Below are 20437 nucleotides of genomic sequence, written 5' to 3'. Positions count from 1 at the left end.
TTAAAAAAACTAGCTGAGTCTCATTGGTGCAGTTAGATGGAGATAATTCAGCCAAAATATGAAAATGTCAAAAATACCCTGAAGAAAACCAAAGAATTACATCAAACCCAGAAATATCTTATTTACTTATTTCTTCTTCTTCTCCTCTCTCCTTCGACGAAGCTCTTCTCCTTCGACGAAGCTCTCAAGAGCTGAGCTTCAACGAAGCTTCAACAAAGCTTTGTTCTCTCAGAATCTCAGAATCTTTTTATCGTTTCATTGTCTCTCTCGTTCATCATCGCTTCATCGTTTTGGTAAGTTCTCAATAACAGCTCTGATCTCTCTAACAGCTCCGATCATCTCAGATTTTGGTGTTTGATCGAACTCTGTGTAACATTTGTTGTTTGCTATACTTAATTTTTGATTCTGCATCTGCTTCCTTCGATTTCAGCTGGTGGGTTTGTCCAAATTTGTTTTGTTCTCTCTTTGATTTGAGAATTATGATTTATAGGTGATACTGCTTTAGAGTTTGAAATGAGTTCATGTTTGAATGATTAGAAGTGTTTTAGGTCCAGAGCTTGTATTTGTTGATGCAAACCATATGTTTGATGAGTCTAGAGCTTGTAGTTTTTGATGCAAACCAATTGTTTGATGAAATGTCTCAATGAACTTGGCTTGATCTTGTGAATGTTTTGAATTTGGCTTGATCTTGTGAATGTTTTTAGACATGGGTTTGTGTTTATTTATATCCCTCTATGACAATTTTGTTCTGCATCGCTTGCTTTGATTTCAGTTGTGGTGGATTTGAATAATTAGAAGTCTTCTGTCTCTCTCTGGATAGTTCTTCTTTGTTAAGAATGAAGGTTTAGTTCTTCTTTGTATATTCTCTATGGGTTTCTCATCTGCAATTTAGTTGTCACATATGATGAAATTTGGGTTAAATGGTTATGTTTGCAAACACTAAACAAAGAGGGTGTTGGTTGCTTATTTGTTTGTTTCTTCAATGACCGATTTTTTTTTGTTTTTTTTGTGTGTGTAGGACATAGATCTTCTTCAGAAAAACAATGACAACTATCCCTGACACTGATGTGAGTATCTTCCCCTCTATCATAGTTTAGTTAATGCAGGTTTGTAGTGTAGATTGATTTTTTACAAAAAATGTATGTTTATATCACTTAAGAATCTTGCATGGAGTGATGAGCAAACCCGTTTCTATCTCCAACTAAGACTTGATGAGAAGCTTAAAAAGGAAAGTGCTAACATATTGTGCTACACAAGAAGCTTCTTTCCCTCATCCTCTGCCTGGAAAATACTATTTAGTGGACTCAGGGTATCCAACTAGAAGTGGTTACCTAGGCCCTCATCGCAGAGTTAGATATCACCTAGACCAGTTCAGCAGAGGAGGACCACCGACCAACAGTAGGGAGCTGTTTAACCGTAAACATTCTGGTCTGAGATCGATAATTGAGAGAACCTTTGGAGTTTGGAAGGCCAAATGGAGAATTCTTGACAGGAAGCACCCTAAGTATGAGCTGAATAAATGGATTAAGATTGTGACAGAAACAATGGCTCTCCATAATTTTATCAAAGATTCACAAGAGGATGATATTGATTTTTTACATTGGGAAGTGGTGGAATCATATGAACATCATGGTGATGAAAATGATGGACATGTTCCATACATACCTGCTGGTGATAAAATGATGGAAGATGTGCATGATTCTATCACTATGGAGATGGCAGAAGGAACTACACTTCCATATTAGAAGGTATGTGCTCGGTTTTATGCTCTGTATCTGGGGTTGTTTGAGTCTCTGTTTCTTATTTGATTGTGAATGTTACAGCTTTTTCTGAGCTCTGTGTTTTATGATCCTAAGCAGAGACTTCGGTTAGTATAGCTTTGTGGTTACGGTTTTTTGTTTGATGCTTGAAGTTGTGGTTATTAAAGCAGAGACTTCGTTGTTGTGGTTTGTTTGATGGTAAAGCTGTGTGTTTGTTTGATGTTACCATAGTAGGATTTGGGATTGTCACTTAGCTTAAGGATTTACAAACTTGATTGATGTTCATTGGTTTTGCAGGAAACATTTGGGAGTTGAATGGTTACACAGATTCTTTCCCATTCCAAGCCAAAAGTGATTCCTCTGCTTCAATCCTAAGTCTCTTGCTCGTGTTCTTGAGCAGTTCAGCTTCTCCTTCACTTCACAAGTCTTTATTGTAAAAACTTATATAAAAAATTGTTATAAATAATTTACAAATAATTTACATTGGCATAACATGTTTTATATCTCATAAAAATTGTTATAAATAATTTATATTGGGATTTCTAGAGTTTTTGTTTGGTTTTGAATGAAAATATATGTATATATTTTTTGGATCAATATTTAAAACTAATATGGTTAAAATTAAAAGTAAAAATTGTTAGATCAAAACATGGGTAGTTTAGTCATTATTCTAATCAAATCCATTTAGATGAGAATGTAAAATAACCAAACAAACACATTTCCATTCAAATGCATCATCCAAATGAACCATTTCTTTTTTGTTTGTTGAGTCATTTGACATTCAAGTGAATCATTTGGATAAGGCTTTTGAATGGATCATTTGAATGAACATGCTAACTGGTGAAACGAACATGACCTTTAATGAATAAAACCAATTTATCCGAATTTACATACTTTTGTAGAAGCAACAATGGTTAGAAAGATAATTTCTAGTTTAAGAAAACCCTTAAGATTGGTCACAGAGGGAAAACACTAATGACATCCTTTTATCAAAAGGGCGAATTTGCATCATAGCCAAAACAAAAAAATCAATAAACAATATAGCCAACTAACTATAAAAATGAAGAGAATAACCATTGCTTAGTGTAAAAAGACAAGACAGGGGTAATGGTGAGTAACACGCGCAGCTTGAAACAGTGTTTGGGTATGAAATGATTTTTATATTTTTTTATTTATCTGACTAAATAACTCATACCCCTTTCAATTCTATTATCATATAGCTTTTTAACAAAAATAACTAAAAGTTTGAAATTTATCATAACTTGAATTTTTGAAATCGGATGTTGAAAACTTGAAATGATGAATAGTGTTTATAATAAAAACAAGTTATACTAAGATTCTAGGACTATTATATATATGATCTGCAAGATTCAAACTCAAATATATATGTAAAAGCAATGTATAAAAAAATTATATGTGAACTAATGTATTTTAAATGATTTTTTTTTTTTTTTTGTCGACCAAACATTAAATTAGAAAATAATCCCAAGGTTGGTTGCCCAAACCGGAGGGAAAGAGTTTACAAATGAAGTTTCAAAAGATAAAGATCGCGAAGAACGAGCAAGACAGTCGGCCCAGACATTTGACGACCGCGGGATCCGTGAAAGCATGAAGGCCGGAAAGGAGGATCGAAGGAAGCAGAATTCATCCAACAGGTCAGAGAAGGCGGGCCATTCATCAGGAGATTGCACCATCGCCACTACATCTGCACAATCCGTCTCGAAACTTTGACAATCAACACCTGCCGCCAGAAGGGATTCCATCATCCAAATCAACGCCTGTACCTCCGAATGAAGGGGGGAAAGACTACGTCACAGACTCCGTGCTCCTAATAGCAGAGTGGTATCCTCACTGTTACAAAACCACCAGCCCAAACCCACTAAAGGATCAGAGGCCTTCCAAGATCCATCGACCTGACACCGAGGAGAAGGAACCCAAACCTCCACAGGCAAAGGCTCTATGGAGTCCGAATAAGAGGACTTGGCCGCTTCCCATAACACTCTATCATTGGCTGCCTGATTGATAACGTCAGTAGGCTCTGCCGTAAGTCCTTGGAAAACTTTTTTATTCTTGTCCTTCCAAATTGACCAGACAAGCCATGGTAAGCGAAGGCTTATATCCGAAATGTTCGACTGGGATAGCGCTCACCAGAATAGGAAATCTAGATTCGAGTAGATCGAGCCATAAAGAAAGTCCCCGGAACATATGTCACCCGGAAATAAATCCCAGATCCGCCGCGAATGAGAGCACTCAAAATGTGCATGATTTATGGTCTCCACCTCCGAACCACATCGTTTGCATAAAGTATCACACCGGACACCCCGGTGAGCAAGATGTTCCATCATAGAGAGGGAACCGGAGGCAACCTGCCAGAAAAAATGTTGGACATTTGTGGGAATCTCAAGTTTCCATGCATGTGCCCTAAAGGCCGTACACGTCGGCCCATATTCAACCTCTTTAATTAATTCACGTGCGAGCCGATAACCCGATTTGACCGAATATTTTCCTGACTTAGTATAGTGCCAGATCAATCTATCGAGTTTAAAGACTTTACTGACCTCCATAGATTGAATAATCTGGATATCCTCTGGATCCATAAACTCTTCCAGGATTGGCATATGCCACTCCTTAGTAACTGGATTTATTAAATGATTAACCATTAGATTGGGATGTAGCAATCTCCCTCGACCATTAGCTGGTCTTGGCTGAGAATCCGGTATCCAAGGATCTCGCCATACCAAAACCTGGCAGCCCGAGCCTATCGCCCATCTAGATCAAATGAAATGTTAAACAAAAACAATACAATAAATGAAATTATGAAATAGTATAGAAAAAATAAAATGGTATGAAACAGAAACTTAAACACACAAAAAAAAACTAGAAAATATTTAAACACAAAAAATACGATGTACACTAAAATAGACAACTTAAAAGATGGAATTTAACGCATAAAAAAAATAGAAAATATTTAAATTAAGGGAATTCTCAAAAATATCACCAAAATAAGTTTTTTCCAAATTTAGCACAACATCTCTAAAATTCGAAAATAATACTATATTTCAAAATTAATCTTTCAAAATTAAATTCCAAATTCAAAAATATTAAACTCTACCCCTCAAAACTATATCCTAAATGTGAAATTGAGAATCCAAACCTAAAAACAAAAATTCTAAAAATTAATTTTAAATATTTTAATGTGTTAAATAGTGTGATTTTTAGAAATTTATAGAACGTGTGCTATAGTTATCCATAAAACTTGTTTTAGTGCTATTTTAGGGTATTTCTCTTATATTAAACGCATAACAAAAAACGCTATATCCTAAGGGATACAATATAGGCAACCCAAACAAGCGTGTTAAACGCTAGCCGTAAGAGATACAATATAAACAACTCTAACGACCAAATTAAATGCACAAAGAAAAATTATACTCTAAAAGATACACCATATGCAAGATGCAACCCACACCAACCTAGTTAAATGCTGATAATAAAACGATATATTCTATAAATCGTTCATGTATTTATAATTATAATTGAGTTTATGTAATCTGAAACTAGAGAAATAGATTTTTTAAAAATGGAATAGAATGTTATTATGCTCTATATATTACAAATATTTTTGTTATTTATTAATTTATGAATTTTTATTGTCTTAATATCGGTGGTTTTAACTGAGTTTGTGAAATCAAAACAGTTTGTTCAATAAAAATTTATTGCAAAATAAGAAAGAGTAGAAAGAAAAAAAGAAATGAGAAAAATGAGAGATAACAAAGATATATGTACGTATAGAGAGAAAATATATAAATAGACATATATACATATACTAGATGTTAAAAAAAAAGACATATATACATATAAAGTTTGTCAATAGTAGTATGGGTGAGTGGCAAAGGTCAATTTGACAAGATGTTAGAATTGTCATAAATATATATATATTATAGAGTATATGATCTTTTCATGGTTGGAGATGTTAGATAGTGAATTATAGTTTTTTTTCTTTGTTATTCCTGCCAATTTCCCTTATCAAAATCATAATAGAACTTGAGTGTCCTCTAGCTAAAGGACCCGCCAAAGAAGTATCCCTTTGACCTAATCATTAAATAGCCTTTACTAATGTCTAGTTTTTAAGTGTGATTTGAGTCTATGTGGGCTAGAGCAATGATGGTAGTCATTTCTTGTGGTATCTAGCTAAGTGCAGTATGCTTATTCTAACTTTCTTTTCTTGTTCAATGTTAAAGGCATATAGCATTAAGTCAATTTACAAAAAAAGAGGAAAATATTACATTGTACGAAATATATTGGTAGAGTTGGAAAGAAGAGAAAGGAAAAATTGATTGCATATTAATCAATTAATTGTCCAAGAGATTAAACAAATAAAGTTACTTCGTTGGCTAACCTAAAGAAAGTTTTAGGACTAGAAAAATCAGATAACCTTAGGGGTTGGTCAAAGTTAACGATATATACGTCTGCATTACAAAACAAAATCACAACCTTCCAAAACTCAAATGCACTTTTGAAACTCTTATATATGCAAAAGATATAGTAATAATAAGACTTGATCACAATGATTGTGGCCGGATAGCAAAAGTGTGGACCCAAGTACAGCGTGATAATTGAATTGATTTAATTCTATCAAGTGCAAGGATTATGCCATTCATGCTTATTATTAGCATTTCAACCACCACCATTCACATGTTTTCTATTGCTGTGAATAGAGAATGGGGAGTAAATGTATCAAGTGGACTAAGTTGGATAACGCGGATGTAACCAAACAAATACGAATCAAGCATATTTAGTAGTCTAAAATATATGTTTTTTTTTTTTTTTAACTCAACTAAAATATATGTTTGAGTGGCAAAATTAATATAAATTTAAAATGGAAATTTAGATAATATAAATGATATCTAACTGAAAATTTATTATCTTTTCGAACAGTAAATTTTATCTTTTCGAACAGTAAATTTATTATTATTACTATTATTTTCTAAATTCATGATATAACCATGGTGGATGATAAGTATACCTTGAATAGAAAATATTGTTATAAGGACCTCTTCTTGCTGTAGTATTCGCAACTTTAGTACAAGTTCGATTGATATACATTTTTTTTTTTTTTTGAACAAAGTTCGATTGATATACATAAATGAAGTGTTTTCTAGCACCTAAAACTGAAACTAACCGTACTTTTCATATTTAAGCAAAATTCTTCATACAAATTTATCAACGTTTTTATGTTGGATGTACATTATCTAACTTTAAAACCGACTAAAAGATACAATCAATCATTTGTCATAATCTGCCAAAATTCGCCGTAACCATTTAACACTTTTAGTTCACACTTTTTCAATTATTCAAATTCGTATGAGTCATATTTTTGTCGTACACTACCAACCATTTCTCAAAATTGTGCATCTCAATTAAGTAGATTTGCGGAATCAATTCTCTAAACTAAGACAAAACTTCTACTTCTTCACCTCTTTCTTTATCTTTGTCTCTCAGTTAGAAAAGCTATGAAAGAACAGAACAAAAAAAGCTCAACATCTTCTTGTAACATCCACCCAGTAGATTTTATCGAAGGTGTATGTCCTCTCTGTCTTAACGAGAGGCTTCTCGTCCTGGCTTCTCTACAGAGATTACGTCCTCAATCTCCTTCTGTTTCCTACCAAACCATCCAAGAATCCAAAACAATTTCTTCTCGAAAGAAACCTATCATACTCTCCTCTTTCCTTAGCTTCTTCGAACTCCGACATCACGATCAGAAGTATGATCACCAAAGTACCTCTATTATCAGTCCAGAAGGTACCATATGATAAACCTTTTATGTTATTTACATCACATATATAGTATACATAGTCAAACAGTAAAAAATATCAAATATATATCGTTTTCGCATGGAATTTTTATAAATAATTGTTATCTTTCAAATATATACGTTTCTCAAACATGCAAAACAAAATGTACCATGTATTAACAGAAATGTACACCGCATGATTTTTCTCTTTTTGGCTCTTTAAATTTTTATCTCCCTTATAAATCCTTCACCTATTCCACAATTAACTCAGTTACATGGCCGCTCTAATCGTTTTAAATGCCTTTTGCAATTTGATCAAACCGTGACTCCTAAAAATTATACTAATATTTTTAATTTTTACATAATATGTTCGTTACTTTTCAAAATATAAAAGTTAGATTGGATTATATAATAATAATAATAACCAAATTTAAAATGCTTATATAGATAAGTGATTATGGATCATTTATTACGTGGCTCCATTAATTTTGTATTATATATTCATACATTTCGATCAACTTCGAAAACAACCGAGCAACTTCATGGGAGAAAGGAAAAGAAAGTTATCAGGTTGAACACTGCAAGGCTTCACGGGATAATCAATATGAACATGTCATGCTCCACACAAAGAAGAAGGAGATTATTCCTCAGCCTACGCCACGTTCTCTACTGACGTGGAGGAAGCGAATTCGCCGGTTCTTGAGTGTTATCAGTTTCAAGAGCCGGTCTAGAGCATGCCATTTGTCTGCCAAGGTTAAAGATGAAGACGACTTGAGAAGAAGTTGGCTAAGGCCTTTGTCCCCCACCAACAAGAACCCCCCAAATTAATTACTCACTCAAATTTTATAATATTGTTTTTCTGTATAAACATTTTGTTACAACTATTCTCCTCTTTGCTCTCTCTTACAATATTCTTTTGGCGTCTTTAAATTTTGGAATCTAAGATAAAACTTATCCTAGTATCCTTAGATATCACAACAAGAAAGTAGCCTAGAGGCCTATTCATAAATTGATTTAATTAGCAACTCCCTCGGTTTCAGTCGAAATGTCGTTTTAGAGCTTAGATTTTCGTTTTATTATAAACTAGACGAGGACCCGCCCGATATGCGGGTTTAAAGTTTTAGAAATAAAATTAAATTTATTATATGTTATATATAAATTTTATTTTTGTTATAATACACTGATTTATATCAATTTACAAATCTTTTATGTATGTTACTATTAAAAGTATATTTTTTATACCTGAATGTACTCTTGTATGTTACAAAAATATTATTTATCACCATCTATAAACTGTCTATATAAACACATTAAGCCAAATATATTACTTTAAAATTTGCATAGTTTTTTAATTACTAAAATTGTTGGCTCAAAAAACATTTTGAATAAAAAATATACTACATAGTATACTAATCAATGATGTATCATCACAATAACGTATGACCACCATGGAGAAAACATCGGCTCCGCCTTCATCCCTTATGGAGAGAACCTTGCGTTCAACCTCCTCCACCATGAAGATAACTCTGGCTCCGCTTTTCTCCTTTGGAGAGATAACCTTGCGTCCAAGCTCCTCCACCTTCCTCCCTTGCGGAGATAACTTTGTGTCCAACCTTCTCTACCATAGGGAGAACCTCAGCTCTGCCCTCCTTCTATGTGGAGAAAATATGTTCACGTCTTTTTGCTATCTCAAAATGGCTTGGTCCGACAACCAATGAAAGTAAACACAATTTTCTAACTTCACAAAAAAATCTTTTCATAGTAACTAATGTTAAATTTCCCAATGTATTCGTGATAGTAACTATGCCAAAGTGAAAGTAAAATAGTTAGCTTAATGTGTTTATAGATAACACAATATACTAATCAATGATGTATCATTACAATAATGTATGACCGCCATGGAAAAAACCTCGGCTCCTCCCTCATCCCTTACAGAGAGAACCTTGCGTCCAACTTCCTCCTTCATGGAGAGAACCTTGGCTCCGTCTTCCTCCCTTGGAGAGATAACCTTGCGTCCAACCTCCTCCACCTTCCTCTATGTTGGGTAGATAACCTTGTGTCCAACCTTCTCCACCATAGAGAGAACCTCGGCTCTGCCCTCATCCTGTGTAGAGAGAAAATCTTCACGTCTTTTTGCTATCTCAAAATAGCTTGCTCCGACGACCAATATACGTCAAAACCTTTTTCAATCGTCACAAAATCTTTTGATAGTAACTAATGCTAAATTTCTCAATGTATTCGTGGAAGTGTCTTTGACACACCATGATGTAGCCTCTGTCTCTGTAACGCTTCAACTGCCACATTGTTTAGTGAGCCCATGTCTACTCTCTGTCCATGGGCCAACTTTCCCAAGTGGGCCCTACATCTATTCCCGGCTTGTGGACCAACCCATATTCGATGGCCGGTTTGTTACGTCTGGAAGTTTTTAAAAACTTGATTACCGACCTTACAAATCAACAAATGATATTTTCTTGTTTTTTGTTCTCATTCGCACAATTTCGACAATCACTTCCAGAAAGGTCACCAATCATGAAGTTCTCTCAAGACCCTTGACTGAAAAAATAATTACATTTTGGTTAGGGGTGTCAAAATGGCTAACCCGACCCGACCCGACCCATACCCATGTGGGTTCGAGACTTTCGTGGACGGGTTCAACCTGACCCATTTATTATATTGAGTTGAATTTTTATACCCAAACCGAATAATATAAAAGAAAAAAGTTGGCTAACTACACAAAGTATAGGAGAATACATGGTCACACATACCAAGTATACTATTGTATCCTCAACTACACGAAATATATGTATTACATGGCCACATGCATGAACTATACGACGTTATGTGGTCAACACTATAGACATACAATCCGGTACACCGGTCGATTGACTCCGGCGAAGACCGACGTTGACTCCGGCATTGACTAAAAAAATTGTATTCTAAATTTTTTAAAAAAATTTATATTAAATCATTAATAGTTTTTCATTATAAAAAACATATTCAATTCAATATGTTAATATTTTTATATATCTCTAAAGTATTCATTCTTATAATTAGTTAATTTTTATTTTTAAAACATAAACTAATAGTTAAATAAAAATCATTGATAATTATTTTCAAGATGTAATATAAAGGTATTTGCAAAAATATTCTTATTTTGTACCCTTTTGCAAACATACCCTCTATATTGTTTAGCTAAAATCAATTTTTTTGTATGTTTATCTTTTATATATTAGAAGTAAATATTGTGAATTTATTTTGTTGTTGTATACATGTTATTAAGAGTATGCAAATTTTATAGTAAAAGTATCTAAAATTTTATACAACATTTACTATGCAAACTATAAAGTAAAGAGTCATATACTCAATCTTTTGCATATTATTTTTATAATAAAAGTAGTTGAATTTGATTTTATGATTTTGTAGTATTTAAATAATCTTATTATCAAAGATTTATAATTAATCATTACTTTAGCTTTAAAAATAAAAATTAACGAATTATAAGAATGAATAAGTTAGAGATATATAAAAATATTTAGATATTGAACTGAATATATTTTTTAATCATGAAAAACAAAAATGTTTACATATAATATTTCTTATTTTTGATTTTTAATAGAAAAAAAAATTAATACATTTTTTTTGTCAACACCGAAGTCAACGTCGGTCTTCGCCGGAGTCAACGTTGGTCTTCGCCGGAGTCAGTCAACGCGTGTACCAGATTGTATGTTTATGGTGTTGACCACATAACGTCATATAGTTCATGCATGTGGCCATGTAATACATATACTTCGTGTAATTGAGGATACAATAGTATACTTGGTATGTGTTACCATATATTCTCCTATACTTCGTGTAGTTAGCCATCTTTTTTCCTAATATAAAATCCAAAGGCTAAATGGGTTATATGAGTTACCCATATATAAATAAAATAAAATAAAATAATTGATATAAAATCCATAACATATTATATAAAATAAAATTATAAAACTAACCAAAGTTTTTAAGCTTTTGAAAATAATATCAAATATTAAAATAGAAAAAGCATCATAAAATCTTTAAGACCAAAATACAAAGTCATTATATTATATTATATATATATATATATATATTATTTATGTTTTTTTCATTAACCCATGGGTTACCCATAACCCTAATGGGATTACCCCGTTAAACCCACAAACCCATTGGACGAACCCATCAATACCCATTTATTTATATGAGTATAAAAACTTAACCCATACCGTTAAAATAATAGACAAACAGGGTAAACCCATGAGTTTCTACCCATTTTGACATCCCTAATTTTGGTGACGTATGTGGCTAAATCAATTCTTTTAAACATTCCGCAAACTAGGGTGTTAGAGTCTTTGAGCTCCTATGGATCTATCAACAACGATTTATTTTTTTCCAATCTATCTATCTATGTTTGTTGTACGCTTGTGTTTGATTAGCATATTTTATCAACCTATTAGGTTGATGAGCTCTTATTCGTTATCTCCCTTTGGGATTGAATGAATAATGGTAACAATTATGTTTGCAAAAAAAAAAAGGGTTTATGACCAACCAATCAAGATTGAGAAATTGAAAGAAAATTAATTTGGCATAATTAAAGAAGCAATAGAAAATTATAAGCATGTTAATATATGAATCCAAGATTAAAATATAAATTAAAACAATCTAAAAATACTACAATAAAATTTAAAATACAGTATTAGAATAAGAAGACTCATATATTAATCTTTTTTTTTGGTCAACATATTAATCTTACCAATTCCCAACTGAAAAAGGAGAAAGTAGTAGAAAATTTTGGCTTAAGAAAATAAGAAAAATTTACCTTCCCATTAAAATATATTCCCAATTAAAAAAAGTTGTAAGCAATGTTTTTGAATAAATTATTTAAATATAAAGCGATCTTTGATTATATAGAAGTGAGTACAAAATTTATAATTAATAATTAAAAGTATATTTTCCTTAATCCTTTTTTCTATTTTTATAATAATTAATCACTTCAAATTAAAAATAAGTAAATAATATTATAATTTCGACTTTTTTTAATATATATATATATATATATATAATCTCCATATAATTATTTTAAAAAAAAATTATTTTTTTTCTAAATTCTGAAATTTTTTATAATTATATTTTTACTTTATTAATATTTTTTAAAACAAAATATTTTCTTTTTGTTGTAATCAAATTCTTCCTATTAAATATTTACACATGTCAAAATCTCAGATTGATAACTTGACACATGTCAAAATCTTGTTAATGACTAACTTTCAAAACCCAACTTTATATAATAAGATGTTGATTTTGTTTTTAATGAATTTTTTAATAAAAAATATTTTTTCTGTTGTTGTAAAAGAATATTGATTTGATAATAGGTTTATGATATACTAAAAAACCATTTTTGCTATTCTTACAAAATGTGTCTGTAACAAGTCTGAAATGTACAATACAATTTACCGTGTATAACTCTAGTTTTATTCGATATACAATTAACCAGATACATATGAAAATGATCTTGTAATTTTTGAATACATAAAAAGATACAATTTCTTGGTCATTGTAATAACTCTGAAGAAAAGCCAATGAAGGAATATCAAACAAACTTAGAAAACATTATCTAGTTTTTTATTTATTGTTTGGTAGTTTTGTACTACCAAATTCGTAAAACTGCATTGGAATCTCTAAATGGGTCACATGTAAGAGAAATTTATGGATTGTGGCATGTACAATAGCAAAGTTTGTGGCCAATGCCAGTTTCAACTAAGTCTTTTCTAAAATGCCATAGAACCCATTATTGACACATATAAAATGACAAAATTGCTCTTAACCAATTCTTTCACATTTATGTTATTTCTTCCTCTCTTTCTCTCATCTCTCTCGGCCACCATCTCTTTTTTTTTCTTAAAACCTCCAAAACTTCAACTCTCTTTCTCTAAACCTCCATCTTTCCAAACCTCAAACTCTCTGTCTCTCCAAACATCCATCTCTTTCATTTCAAATTCCATATGATCCACCTGTCTCAGAAATTGCGATCCAAGAGTTGTCTATTGTCTTTTGATGGACCAGATCTCGTGGACCATATCCGGTGGACAAGGTGGACAAGTTCAACAGCCGGACAAGTTTTGTCCACTCCAATTATGTCCATCGATCTCTTTGTGGACCAGATCCGTTTAAACGTGTTAAACGTATTGTGCCTCATATGGACCAGATTCAACCCGAACATGTTTTTGTCCATCACAAGCTTGTCCTTCTGTCTTTTTAGTGGACCAAATATGCTTGATTGATGATACTTGTCCACCACAAATAATACCGATATTAAAAAAAAAAATATCTCTTCATTTGTTTTGTCTGTAATTCTCTTCCCTTTTTCTAAAACTCATATGTGTTTCCAAAAGTTTGATTTGAAATTGGACCCTCAACTTATGAATTAACACCAAACATAACACAAATGAATTCTCCTCTTTTAAACAAGGGGTAAATTCGTCTTTAAACTCCTCCCCAAAAATCTTAAACTGGCATTCCTCACAAACAAAAACAAAAATGACAATTTTCACAAATTTTTCCATAAAAATGGCATTCTTAGCGAAATTCCCCACATGTAAACTGCCAGGTATATAGTAATTTGTTATACGTTGTACATATCTAATAATATATTCACACAGAAACTTCTCTGTTTTTAGGATTAAAACTAGTTTAATTATTCGCTAAATAGTTTTGCTGGATTCATATAGTCCTTTACATGGCTGTATTACTTGATGAATTTGGTTATGTTTGTTTGTGGGTCTTTTTTTTTTTTTTTTTTAACTCCCAAATGGGTTGGGCCTTGGCCTTTACAATTCGGATCCAATACAAAATTAGGGTTATAGAAAACAAAATAGAGCAGCCGCCGACAAGAGGATCAGACCATATTGATCACCGGAAACAGAGAGTCAGTGCACCAATTTTGGTGGATTCAAGTTTCTGTCGTTAATCCTGTTCCGGCAAGCCACCTGACCCGCTACAACCCTCCCGGTGCACAACTTCCGACAACCAACATCGACGTTGGCAGTTTCTGACCTAGCAAACCGCCAAAAGTCAGATCTAACCCCTCCTTTAACCAAGGACGGCTTCGATCTCCCCGAGCAAGGACAACTTCAAACCGGTCAGGTGGACACACAATTCACGGCAATTATAGAGGCTGACGGCTCACCCAGGCCACCTGCAACCAGAATCTACGACAGCCAACAAGATCCAAAGGATCGAGCCATTAACTACCTTGACGAAACAACACTCCCCACCACTCACCCTTCGGCTTACGCTATAGTCACATCGAGCCGTTGAAACGGAGGAGCCGAGAAACCCCGACGTTAACCCACCGACGTCTCCGAACCAGGGGCCTTTATGATACAGTAAAAGAGAAAGTGCAATAAGAGACACGTGTAGGGTGGAGGTTGAGTGGCAAAGCAACGATTAAGATTGCTTTGGAGTTAAAACAGAAGAAGTGGCGTTTAAAGGAAGGGAGAGATTAGATTTGTGAATCATATCCGAAAATTGTAAAAGTTTGGTAATCTTCTTCTTCTCCAATTCTCTCTGTAAACTCTTTAGGGTTGTTGTTTCATTGTTGTCAGAGTTGATTCTTCTTCTAAGCTCTATCACATGAGATTTGGATTCTCGTTTCATGAACGACGATTCAATTGGTGTTTGTGATTTGGATTTTCAATTGAGTTGCAGTTTCTCTGTAACACTTTACATCATAACTTCTTCTCCGTCTACTGGAGCCATAACTACACCGAAGATAGAGAACCATGCCACCGCTGTCAGTAGAAGAGGCCCCTTGCTCACTCTTGGATCTTCTTTGCAAATCCAACAACTGCAGTTAAGCACAAATTACAAAAGAAAAAAGAAAGAAAAAACGAGATCTACTTTTTTGTGAACAGGAGGAGAGAGAAGAGAGAGAACAAAGGAACGATTGTCCAATTATGAAAATCTAATATTCGACATTCTTGTTTGTGGGTCTTATATATACTTATGATTTTTAATGTCATGTTTCGAATCTCTGACTAATCTGCAACGTTGATATATATACTAAAATCTCTATAAATTAATACTCTATAAATTAATAATCACTATAAATTAATAAATTTTGCTGGTCCCAAATCGGATTAGTGTAAAAATTAACAATATTTGATAAGATAATAAAATAATAATTTTTTTGAAATCTCAATGTAAAATATGGTCCCAATAATATCATAAATTAATAGTCATGTAAATTTTTATATATATATATATATACTGATATAATAGTGTAGGTTTCTCCTAAAACTCATTTCTATAGAATATTTGTAATGTTGTATTTTCAAACTATAATGATATCTCTAAAATATTTTATAACATGTCATACAAATAATTAAATTTTAAAGTTTTAATTTTTAGATATGCATCTTTTACAATTTGATAATTAGACAAATTATTAAAATATAAGAATAAATATTATTATTATTCATAAATTTGAATTTATGTATGTCATGTGTATAAGTCAATTTGTTTATAGTATTTGTAATTTATTGTCAATAATACTTTATAAATATTACAAGTTCAATTCCTAAACCATAAAATTTATAACATCCGAAAGTTTAATCTTATTTTGCTATAATTGTTCCAATTCATAATTTAAAAAAAAATAAACAAATTAAAAATATATCTATAAATTAATATCACTATAAATTAATAAAATATCTTGGTCCTAACATTATTAATTTATAGATGTTTTACTGTACATTACATAATACAACCACTAATTTATCTAGGCGACAGTTAAGCTATCAACCATAATATTTTTGATATCAAAAGTACGTACTAAACTGAATTCCAGTAAATAACTTTTTTGTTGAATCATATCCCATGTAAATAATTCTTGTATACATATATTATTCCGCACGATGTGCCAGTCCAAATCTATTAATTTTGTTTAAGTTTTGGACGTTCGAAATCATGCAACGAACAAATACGTGCATAATACTTTATTTGCTTAAGAGAACGATAGTATGCGCCTCTCAAACCTCTTACCATTTTAACCTCTGTTTTTTTTTTTTTTTTTTTTTTTTTTGCAATTTTTTGACAGAAATTAAATAGAAAAGAAAAAAAAAAGAATGACCAACTACATAATTCACTAAAACTTATGACACGTTATGACAAGTAGATGCTCTTCTACGGTCGGGTTTTGTTTTAGTCCATTATAACCGTTTTGTTTTTGCATTCGTCTTTGGAGAAGTTGTAAACATCTTTTCCTTATGTTTTGAAGACTGACCTTGGTTTGAGTCTGAGTTTTGCGTTTTGGAATCGGTGTTTCTTCCCGGATATCTGCTTATGGTATTAGATTTAAAATTGTATAGAATTCAAAATAGATGGTTAAATAAATTAAAAATCGAATCAAACCATATGCATATTTAAAAATTTGGATGGTATAAAATTTTAAATTTTAAAATAGATGATTAAATAATATGATATCAAAAGAATGGAATGTGGAAGGTTGAAAGTTTATTATATATGGTATAATCAAGTGGTCCAAATTAAATCAAATACAAAAGTTTTAGGATGCTTGTTAAGCTAAGCTTCATGCTCACTCGGATTAAATACATTTGGTCTAATTTATTAGTATGATTAAAATGTTTAGCCAATATGGGGCATTGACCACAAAACTTTCCTTCATTAATTAAAAAATAAATATGTTGTTTTTTTAATTAACATTATGTTTTTGATTATTATATGATGATTCAAAACAATTAAAAATAATCAAACAAAATGATAGGAGTACACTATTTATTTTATCTTAACAAAATATTAAATATGATCACTACAGATTGTATATTAAATATTAAATGTCAGAATGGGAGGATCGAACCCCCAACACCACACTAAAATTCTATAATCCAAAAGCCAACTCGGCTACTGAAACTTTTCAACCATGTTCTGTAGAGTATACAATCTTTACATGGTTAAGTATGTTACTTAACACAAATTCTATTTTATCTACCAAAATGTGTTCAATGATGAACGTTTATAATTGCAGTGTTATGTATGTTGAGAGATGCTGAATGATATAATATAACTTAGATGTAATAAAACTATATATAATCAGAAAATTCCAAGTTAAAACAAAAGGATTTAAGTATTACAACAATTTAAGCTGTCCATTTCCTTTTGTCTCAACATGAAGAGATGGTCACACACTCTCTACTAAATTTAAATACATGAGAATTTAGCTTTCTTCACCATCATCAGTGATGAATTTTCCATTACCAGGGTTAATGGCAGCAAAGAAGAAGAAAGCAACGTTTAAGAGGACAAGTGGTTCGATATCTTGAATCGGTATACCGGTCTCAATGTTAAGTTGAGCTAATGCTCCTTTCCCGGTTATAATCTCTCCGATCAGTGAAAATGCTATTCCCAACTGTGCCAATCTTCCAACGAATAGCTCATTCGCCTTGGTGAATCCAAACAATGGACCTTCACACAACCAAACAACAACCACATAATCAATCTATTTGAAACCATTGCACTAAATTAGACCATATAACTCTCAATAGTATCATATTTGTATCTTAGGATACCGAGAGATCAACATAGAGCAGATTCAGACACTAAACTCAATTGCAATCATACGATTTAATCTAGAGAAAAATGTTTGTAGGTATGGAGGATTATATTTGACTTAGAAGTTAGGACTAATTAATTGAACTTTCGACATTTCCCTAAGTCGCATCTCCTACTACGTATCCTATGCATTGTAACAAAGAATGAAATGGGAATCTTGAGAGAGACCTTGTTCTTTGAGACCGAGGGCAGATCGGACGCCTTTGCCGGGAGGAATGACGGCTTTCTCAAGTCCGGTGGGAGGATCGTCGACGAATTTTCCTCTGTCTCCGAGAGCTCCAATGGCTCCCAACAAAGTGAACAAGATGAAGAAGAGAAGCAATGGCTCTGCTTCGTAAATCGGTATCCCTGTCTCCAGATTAAGCTGAGCTAATATGCCTTTCCCGGTCAAAGCCTCACCCAGCAGCGATGCCTATAAACTCAAAATTCATATCAATGCTTCTTTCTTGAAACACTAGTTTGTTGTGTCTAAGTGAAAGAGAAAGGACTTACGGCGAAACCGATCATAGCCACACGACCCACAAAGAGCTCATTCGCCTTCGTGAAACCTATCCCACCTGACGTTCCGAAGATACCGTCCTCAACCTTATCCTTCGGCTTCACAACCTAAAATTCATATGGAAATCTTAACATTATCATCAAGACACAACATATGTTCCTTGTGGGGCAAGTAAAGGGTTTGTGAAAACCTTTTTGGGAGCAGCTTTGGTTTTGGGTTTGAAGAGAGCAAGAGGAACAAATGATTGTCTCCGGGATGGTAGAGCAACCGGGGAGGTTCCAGAGAGGAAGAGATGGTGAACTTTGGGCTGAGCCAAGGGGTTCTTGTTCCTCAAGAACTGGCCGGCGGAGACACCGGAAGTAAGCAGCATGGTTTGAGCCATCGAAAGAGATATTTTGTGTGTTGTGCTGCTGTGTCTGAGGATGAGAGAAGGATCAGTGATGTGTTGTGGTGTGGAAGTAAAGAGATTAAGAGATATCAAGGAAATCTGTTGACGGGCTTACGGTGCGTCCACGTCTCCCAATTGTCCTTTCTATACTCTCTCTGTGGAGATAATGTTTTTGTGGAGAAAAATTATTAAATATTTTTCATTTTAATTTTATATTTCTATATTTTATTTGTAATTAATGTGTCAATAGACAATATAACTTGTCAAAAAAAAAAAAAACTAGAAGATCATATATCATTGAGAAAAATGACATTAAAATGTTGTAGTTACCATTTTCGTTGATTTAAATCCCGAAATCTTCATTTGTTGAAAAAAATCCTCATTCTTTTCTTAATTTCTATTTAAACCATGAAGTCAAGAAAATAATGATGATTTTTTTCAACAAATAAAAATTCTGTGATTTAAATCAATAAAAAAGCTAATTTCAAAATTTTAATGACATTTTTCCCATATATCATATATACCATTCAAAGAACCATTTATTATGAACTAAAAGATGTCCAATATCCAATGTTTTGTTGTCAAAAAAAAAAATGTCCAATATTAGATTCAATATTTTTTTCCCCCAGAAAATGTCACTTATTTTATCATGAAAAAACATATTTTCGAACTACATCAAGTTTATGTCTAGAATTTTCCAGGTTATACAATTTTTCTTCCTACGACATATGATTTTGGACCGGTTTTGTTGAAACAACATATTGTAAATGCAGATTCTGGAACAACTCGCTGTGAGGAACAAGTCGTTGTGCCAAACAGAGCGTTGTATAAATCAGGAAGCTGCATCAGATCACAGACGTTCGAGGTGCTGACGTGGATGTGTGAGCTGACGTGGCAAGACGTGAGTGGATGTGATGATGTATCGAGGAAAGTTGATGACTTGGCATTGAAGATAGAGACGATATTGTTCTTGGAGATATGAAAAATATTCTCCATAGGAAATTAAGGAAAGGATAAACTTGAGCAGCAAGCAGTTTCCTTATCCTTGGAGATACGAAGAATATTCTCTACAACAAATAAAGAAAAGATAAGGTTGAAAGCAAACAGTTTCCTTATCCCTTGATATTTGGAGATTCGCCTTCTAGGGTTTCTCAAGTCGTGTATATATATTCTAGGAGTAGGCCACGAGCCAAGTTGAGCACTCTAGGATATTGATACAGTTGTAAACTTCGAAGCCAGAAATATAAGGCTTAGAAGGTGTGTTCCCAGTTCTCTGTGACGTTAATCAGGGAGGTGATTAAGTGCGCAGAGAATTGTTTTTCTTTCTCTTAGATCTACACTGGTGAGAGTTTAGA

General features: G+C 32.7%; 4 protein-coding genes and 1 long non-coding RNA gene across 5 annotated transcripts; 2 read left to right on the top strand and 3 right to left on the bottom strand.

Moving 5' to 3' along the window:
• The first annotated feature begins 134 nt into the window (after positions 1-134).
• Positions 135-2233, top strand: LOC147947607 (uncharacterized). Its single transcript, XM_087496002.1, has 4 exons — positions 135-293; positions 1019-1067; positions 1160-1748; positions 2058-2233. Exon 3 carries the CDS (start codon positions 1212-1214, stop codon positions 1743-1745), a length of 534 nt encoding a protein of 177 aa, XP_087352128.1. The 5' UTR covers positions 135-293; positions 1019-1067; positions 1160-1211; the 3' UTR covers positions 1746-1748; positions 2058-2233.
• Positions 2234-3571: 1338 nt separating this feature from the next.
• On the bottom strand, positions 3572-4529 carry LOC147947606 (uncharacterized). The gene is made up of 4 exons (XM_087507360.1): positions 4505-4529; positions 4319-4395; positions 4040-4126; positions 3572-3892 (listed from the first exon to the last, which is right to left on the bottom strand). The coding sequence occupies exons 1-4, from the start codon at positions 4527-4529 to the stop codon at positions 3572-3574; spliced, it is 510 nt and encodes a 169-aa protein (XP_087363486.1).
• Positions 4530-7163: 2634 nt separating this feature from the next.
• Positions 7164-8481, top strand: LOC104777575 (uncharacterized). The gene is made up of 2 exons (XM_087506691.1): positions 7164-7559; positions 8051-8481. The coding sequence occupies exons 1-2, from the start codon at positions 7271-7273 to the stop codon at positions 8377-8379; spliced, it is 618 nt and encodes a 205-aa protein (XP_087362817.1). The 5' UTR covers positions 7164-7270; the 3' UTR covers positions 8380-8481.
• A 2609-nt stretch (positions 8482-11090) lies between these two features.
• Positions 11091-12364, bottom strand: LOC147947605 (uncharacterized). Its single transcript, XR_015587173.1, has 2 exons — positions 12320-12364; positions 11091-11423 (listed from the first exon to the last, which is right to left on the bottom strand). It is a non-coding gene; the product is annotated as an uncharacterized LOC147947605 (long non-coding RNA).
• A 5287-nt stretch (positions 12365-17651) lies between these two features.
• Positions 17652-19315, bottom strand: LOC104777574 (photosystem II 22 kDa protein, chloroplastic). The gene is made up of 4 exons (XM_010501848.3): positions 18885-19315; positions 18688-18801; positions 18364-18607; positions 17652-18048 (listed from the first exon to the last, which is right to left on the bottom strand). Exons 1-4 carry the CDS (start codon positions 19074-19076, stop codon positions 17801-17803), a joined length of 798 nt encoding a protein of 265 aa, XP_010500150.1. The 5' UTR covers positions 19077-19315; the 3' UTR covers positions 17652-17800.
• Positions 19316-20437: the final 1122 nt, after the last annotated feature.

Source organism: Camelina sativa, chromosome 3 (genome assembly GCF_030686135.1).
Source record: "Camelina sativa cultivar CO46 ecotype springtype chromosome 3, ASM3068613v1".
NCBI lineage: Eukaryota > Viridiplantae > Streptophyta > Magnoliopsida > Brassicales > Brassicaceae > Camelina > Camelina sativa.
The sequence above is the reverse complement of the archived record's forward strand: the minus strand, read 5'-3'. Positions and strand labels throughout refer to the sequence as shown.

Excerpts from the sequence above, each read along its gene's own strand:
- LOC104777574 (XM_010501848.3), bottom strand. The coding sequence starts at position 19,076 with ATGGCTCAAACCATGCTGCTTACTTCCGGTGTCTCCGCCGGCCAGTTC. Across the intron at positions 18,802-18,884 it reads CCAAAGCTGCTCCCAAAAAG|GTTGTGAAGCCGAAGGATAA; the intron begins GTTTTCACAAAC and ends TATGAATTTTAG. Across the intron at positions 18,049-18,363 it reads CCTCGGTCTCAAAGAACAAG|GTCCATTGTTTGGATTCACC; the intron begins GTCTCTCTCAAG and ends GGTTGTGTGAAG.
- LOC147947606 (XM_087507360.1), bottom strand. The coding sequence starts at position 4,529 with ATGGGCGATAGGCTCGGGCTGCCAG. Across the intron at positions 4,396-4,504 it reads CGATAGGCTCGGGCTGCCAG|TTACTAAGGAGTGGCATATG; the intron begins GTTTTGGTATGG and ends TAATAAATCCAG. Across the intron at positions 3,893-4,039 it reads GCAAACGATGTGGTTCGGAG|TCGAACATTTCGGATATAAG; the intron begins GTGGAGACCATA and ends GCGCTATCCCAG.
- LOC104777575 (XM_087506691.1), top strand. The coding sequence starts at position 7,271 with ATGAAAGAACAGAACAAAAAAAGCTCAACATCTTCTTGTAACATCCAC. Across the intron at positions 7,560-8,050 it reads CTCTATTATCAGTCCAGAAG|ATTCATACATTTCGATCAAC; the intron begins GTACCATATGAT and ends TTTGTATTATAT.
- LOC147947607 (XM_087496002.1), top strand. The coding sequence starts at position 1,212 with ATGAGAAGCTTAAAAAGGAAAGTGCTAACATATTGTGCTACACAAGAA.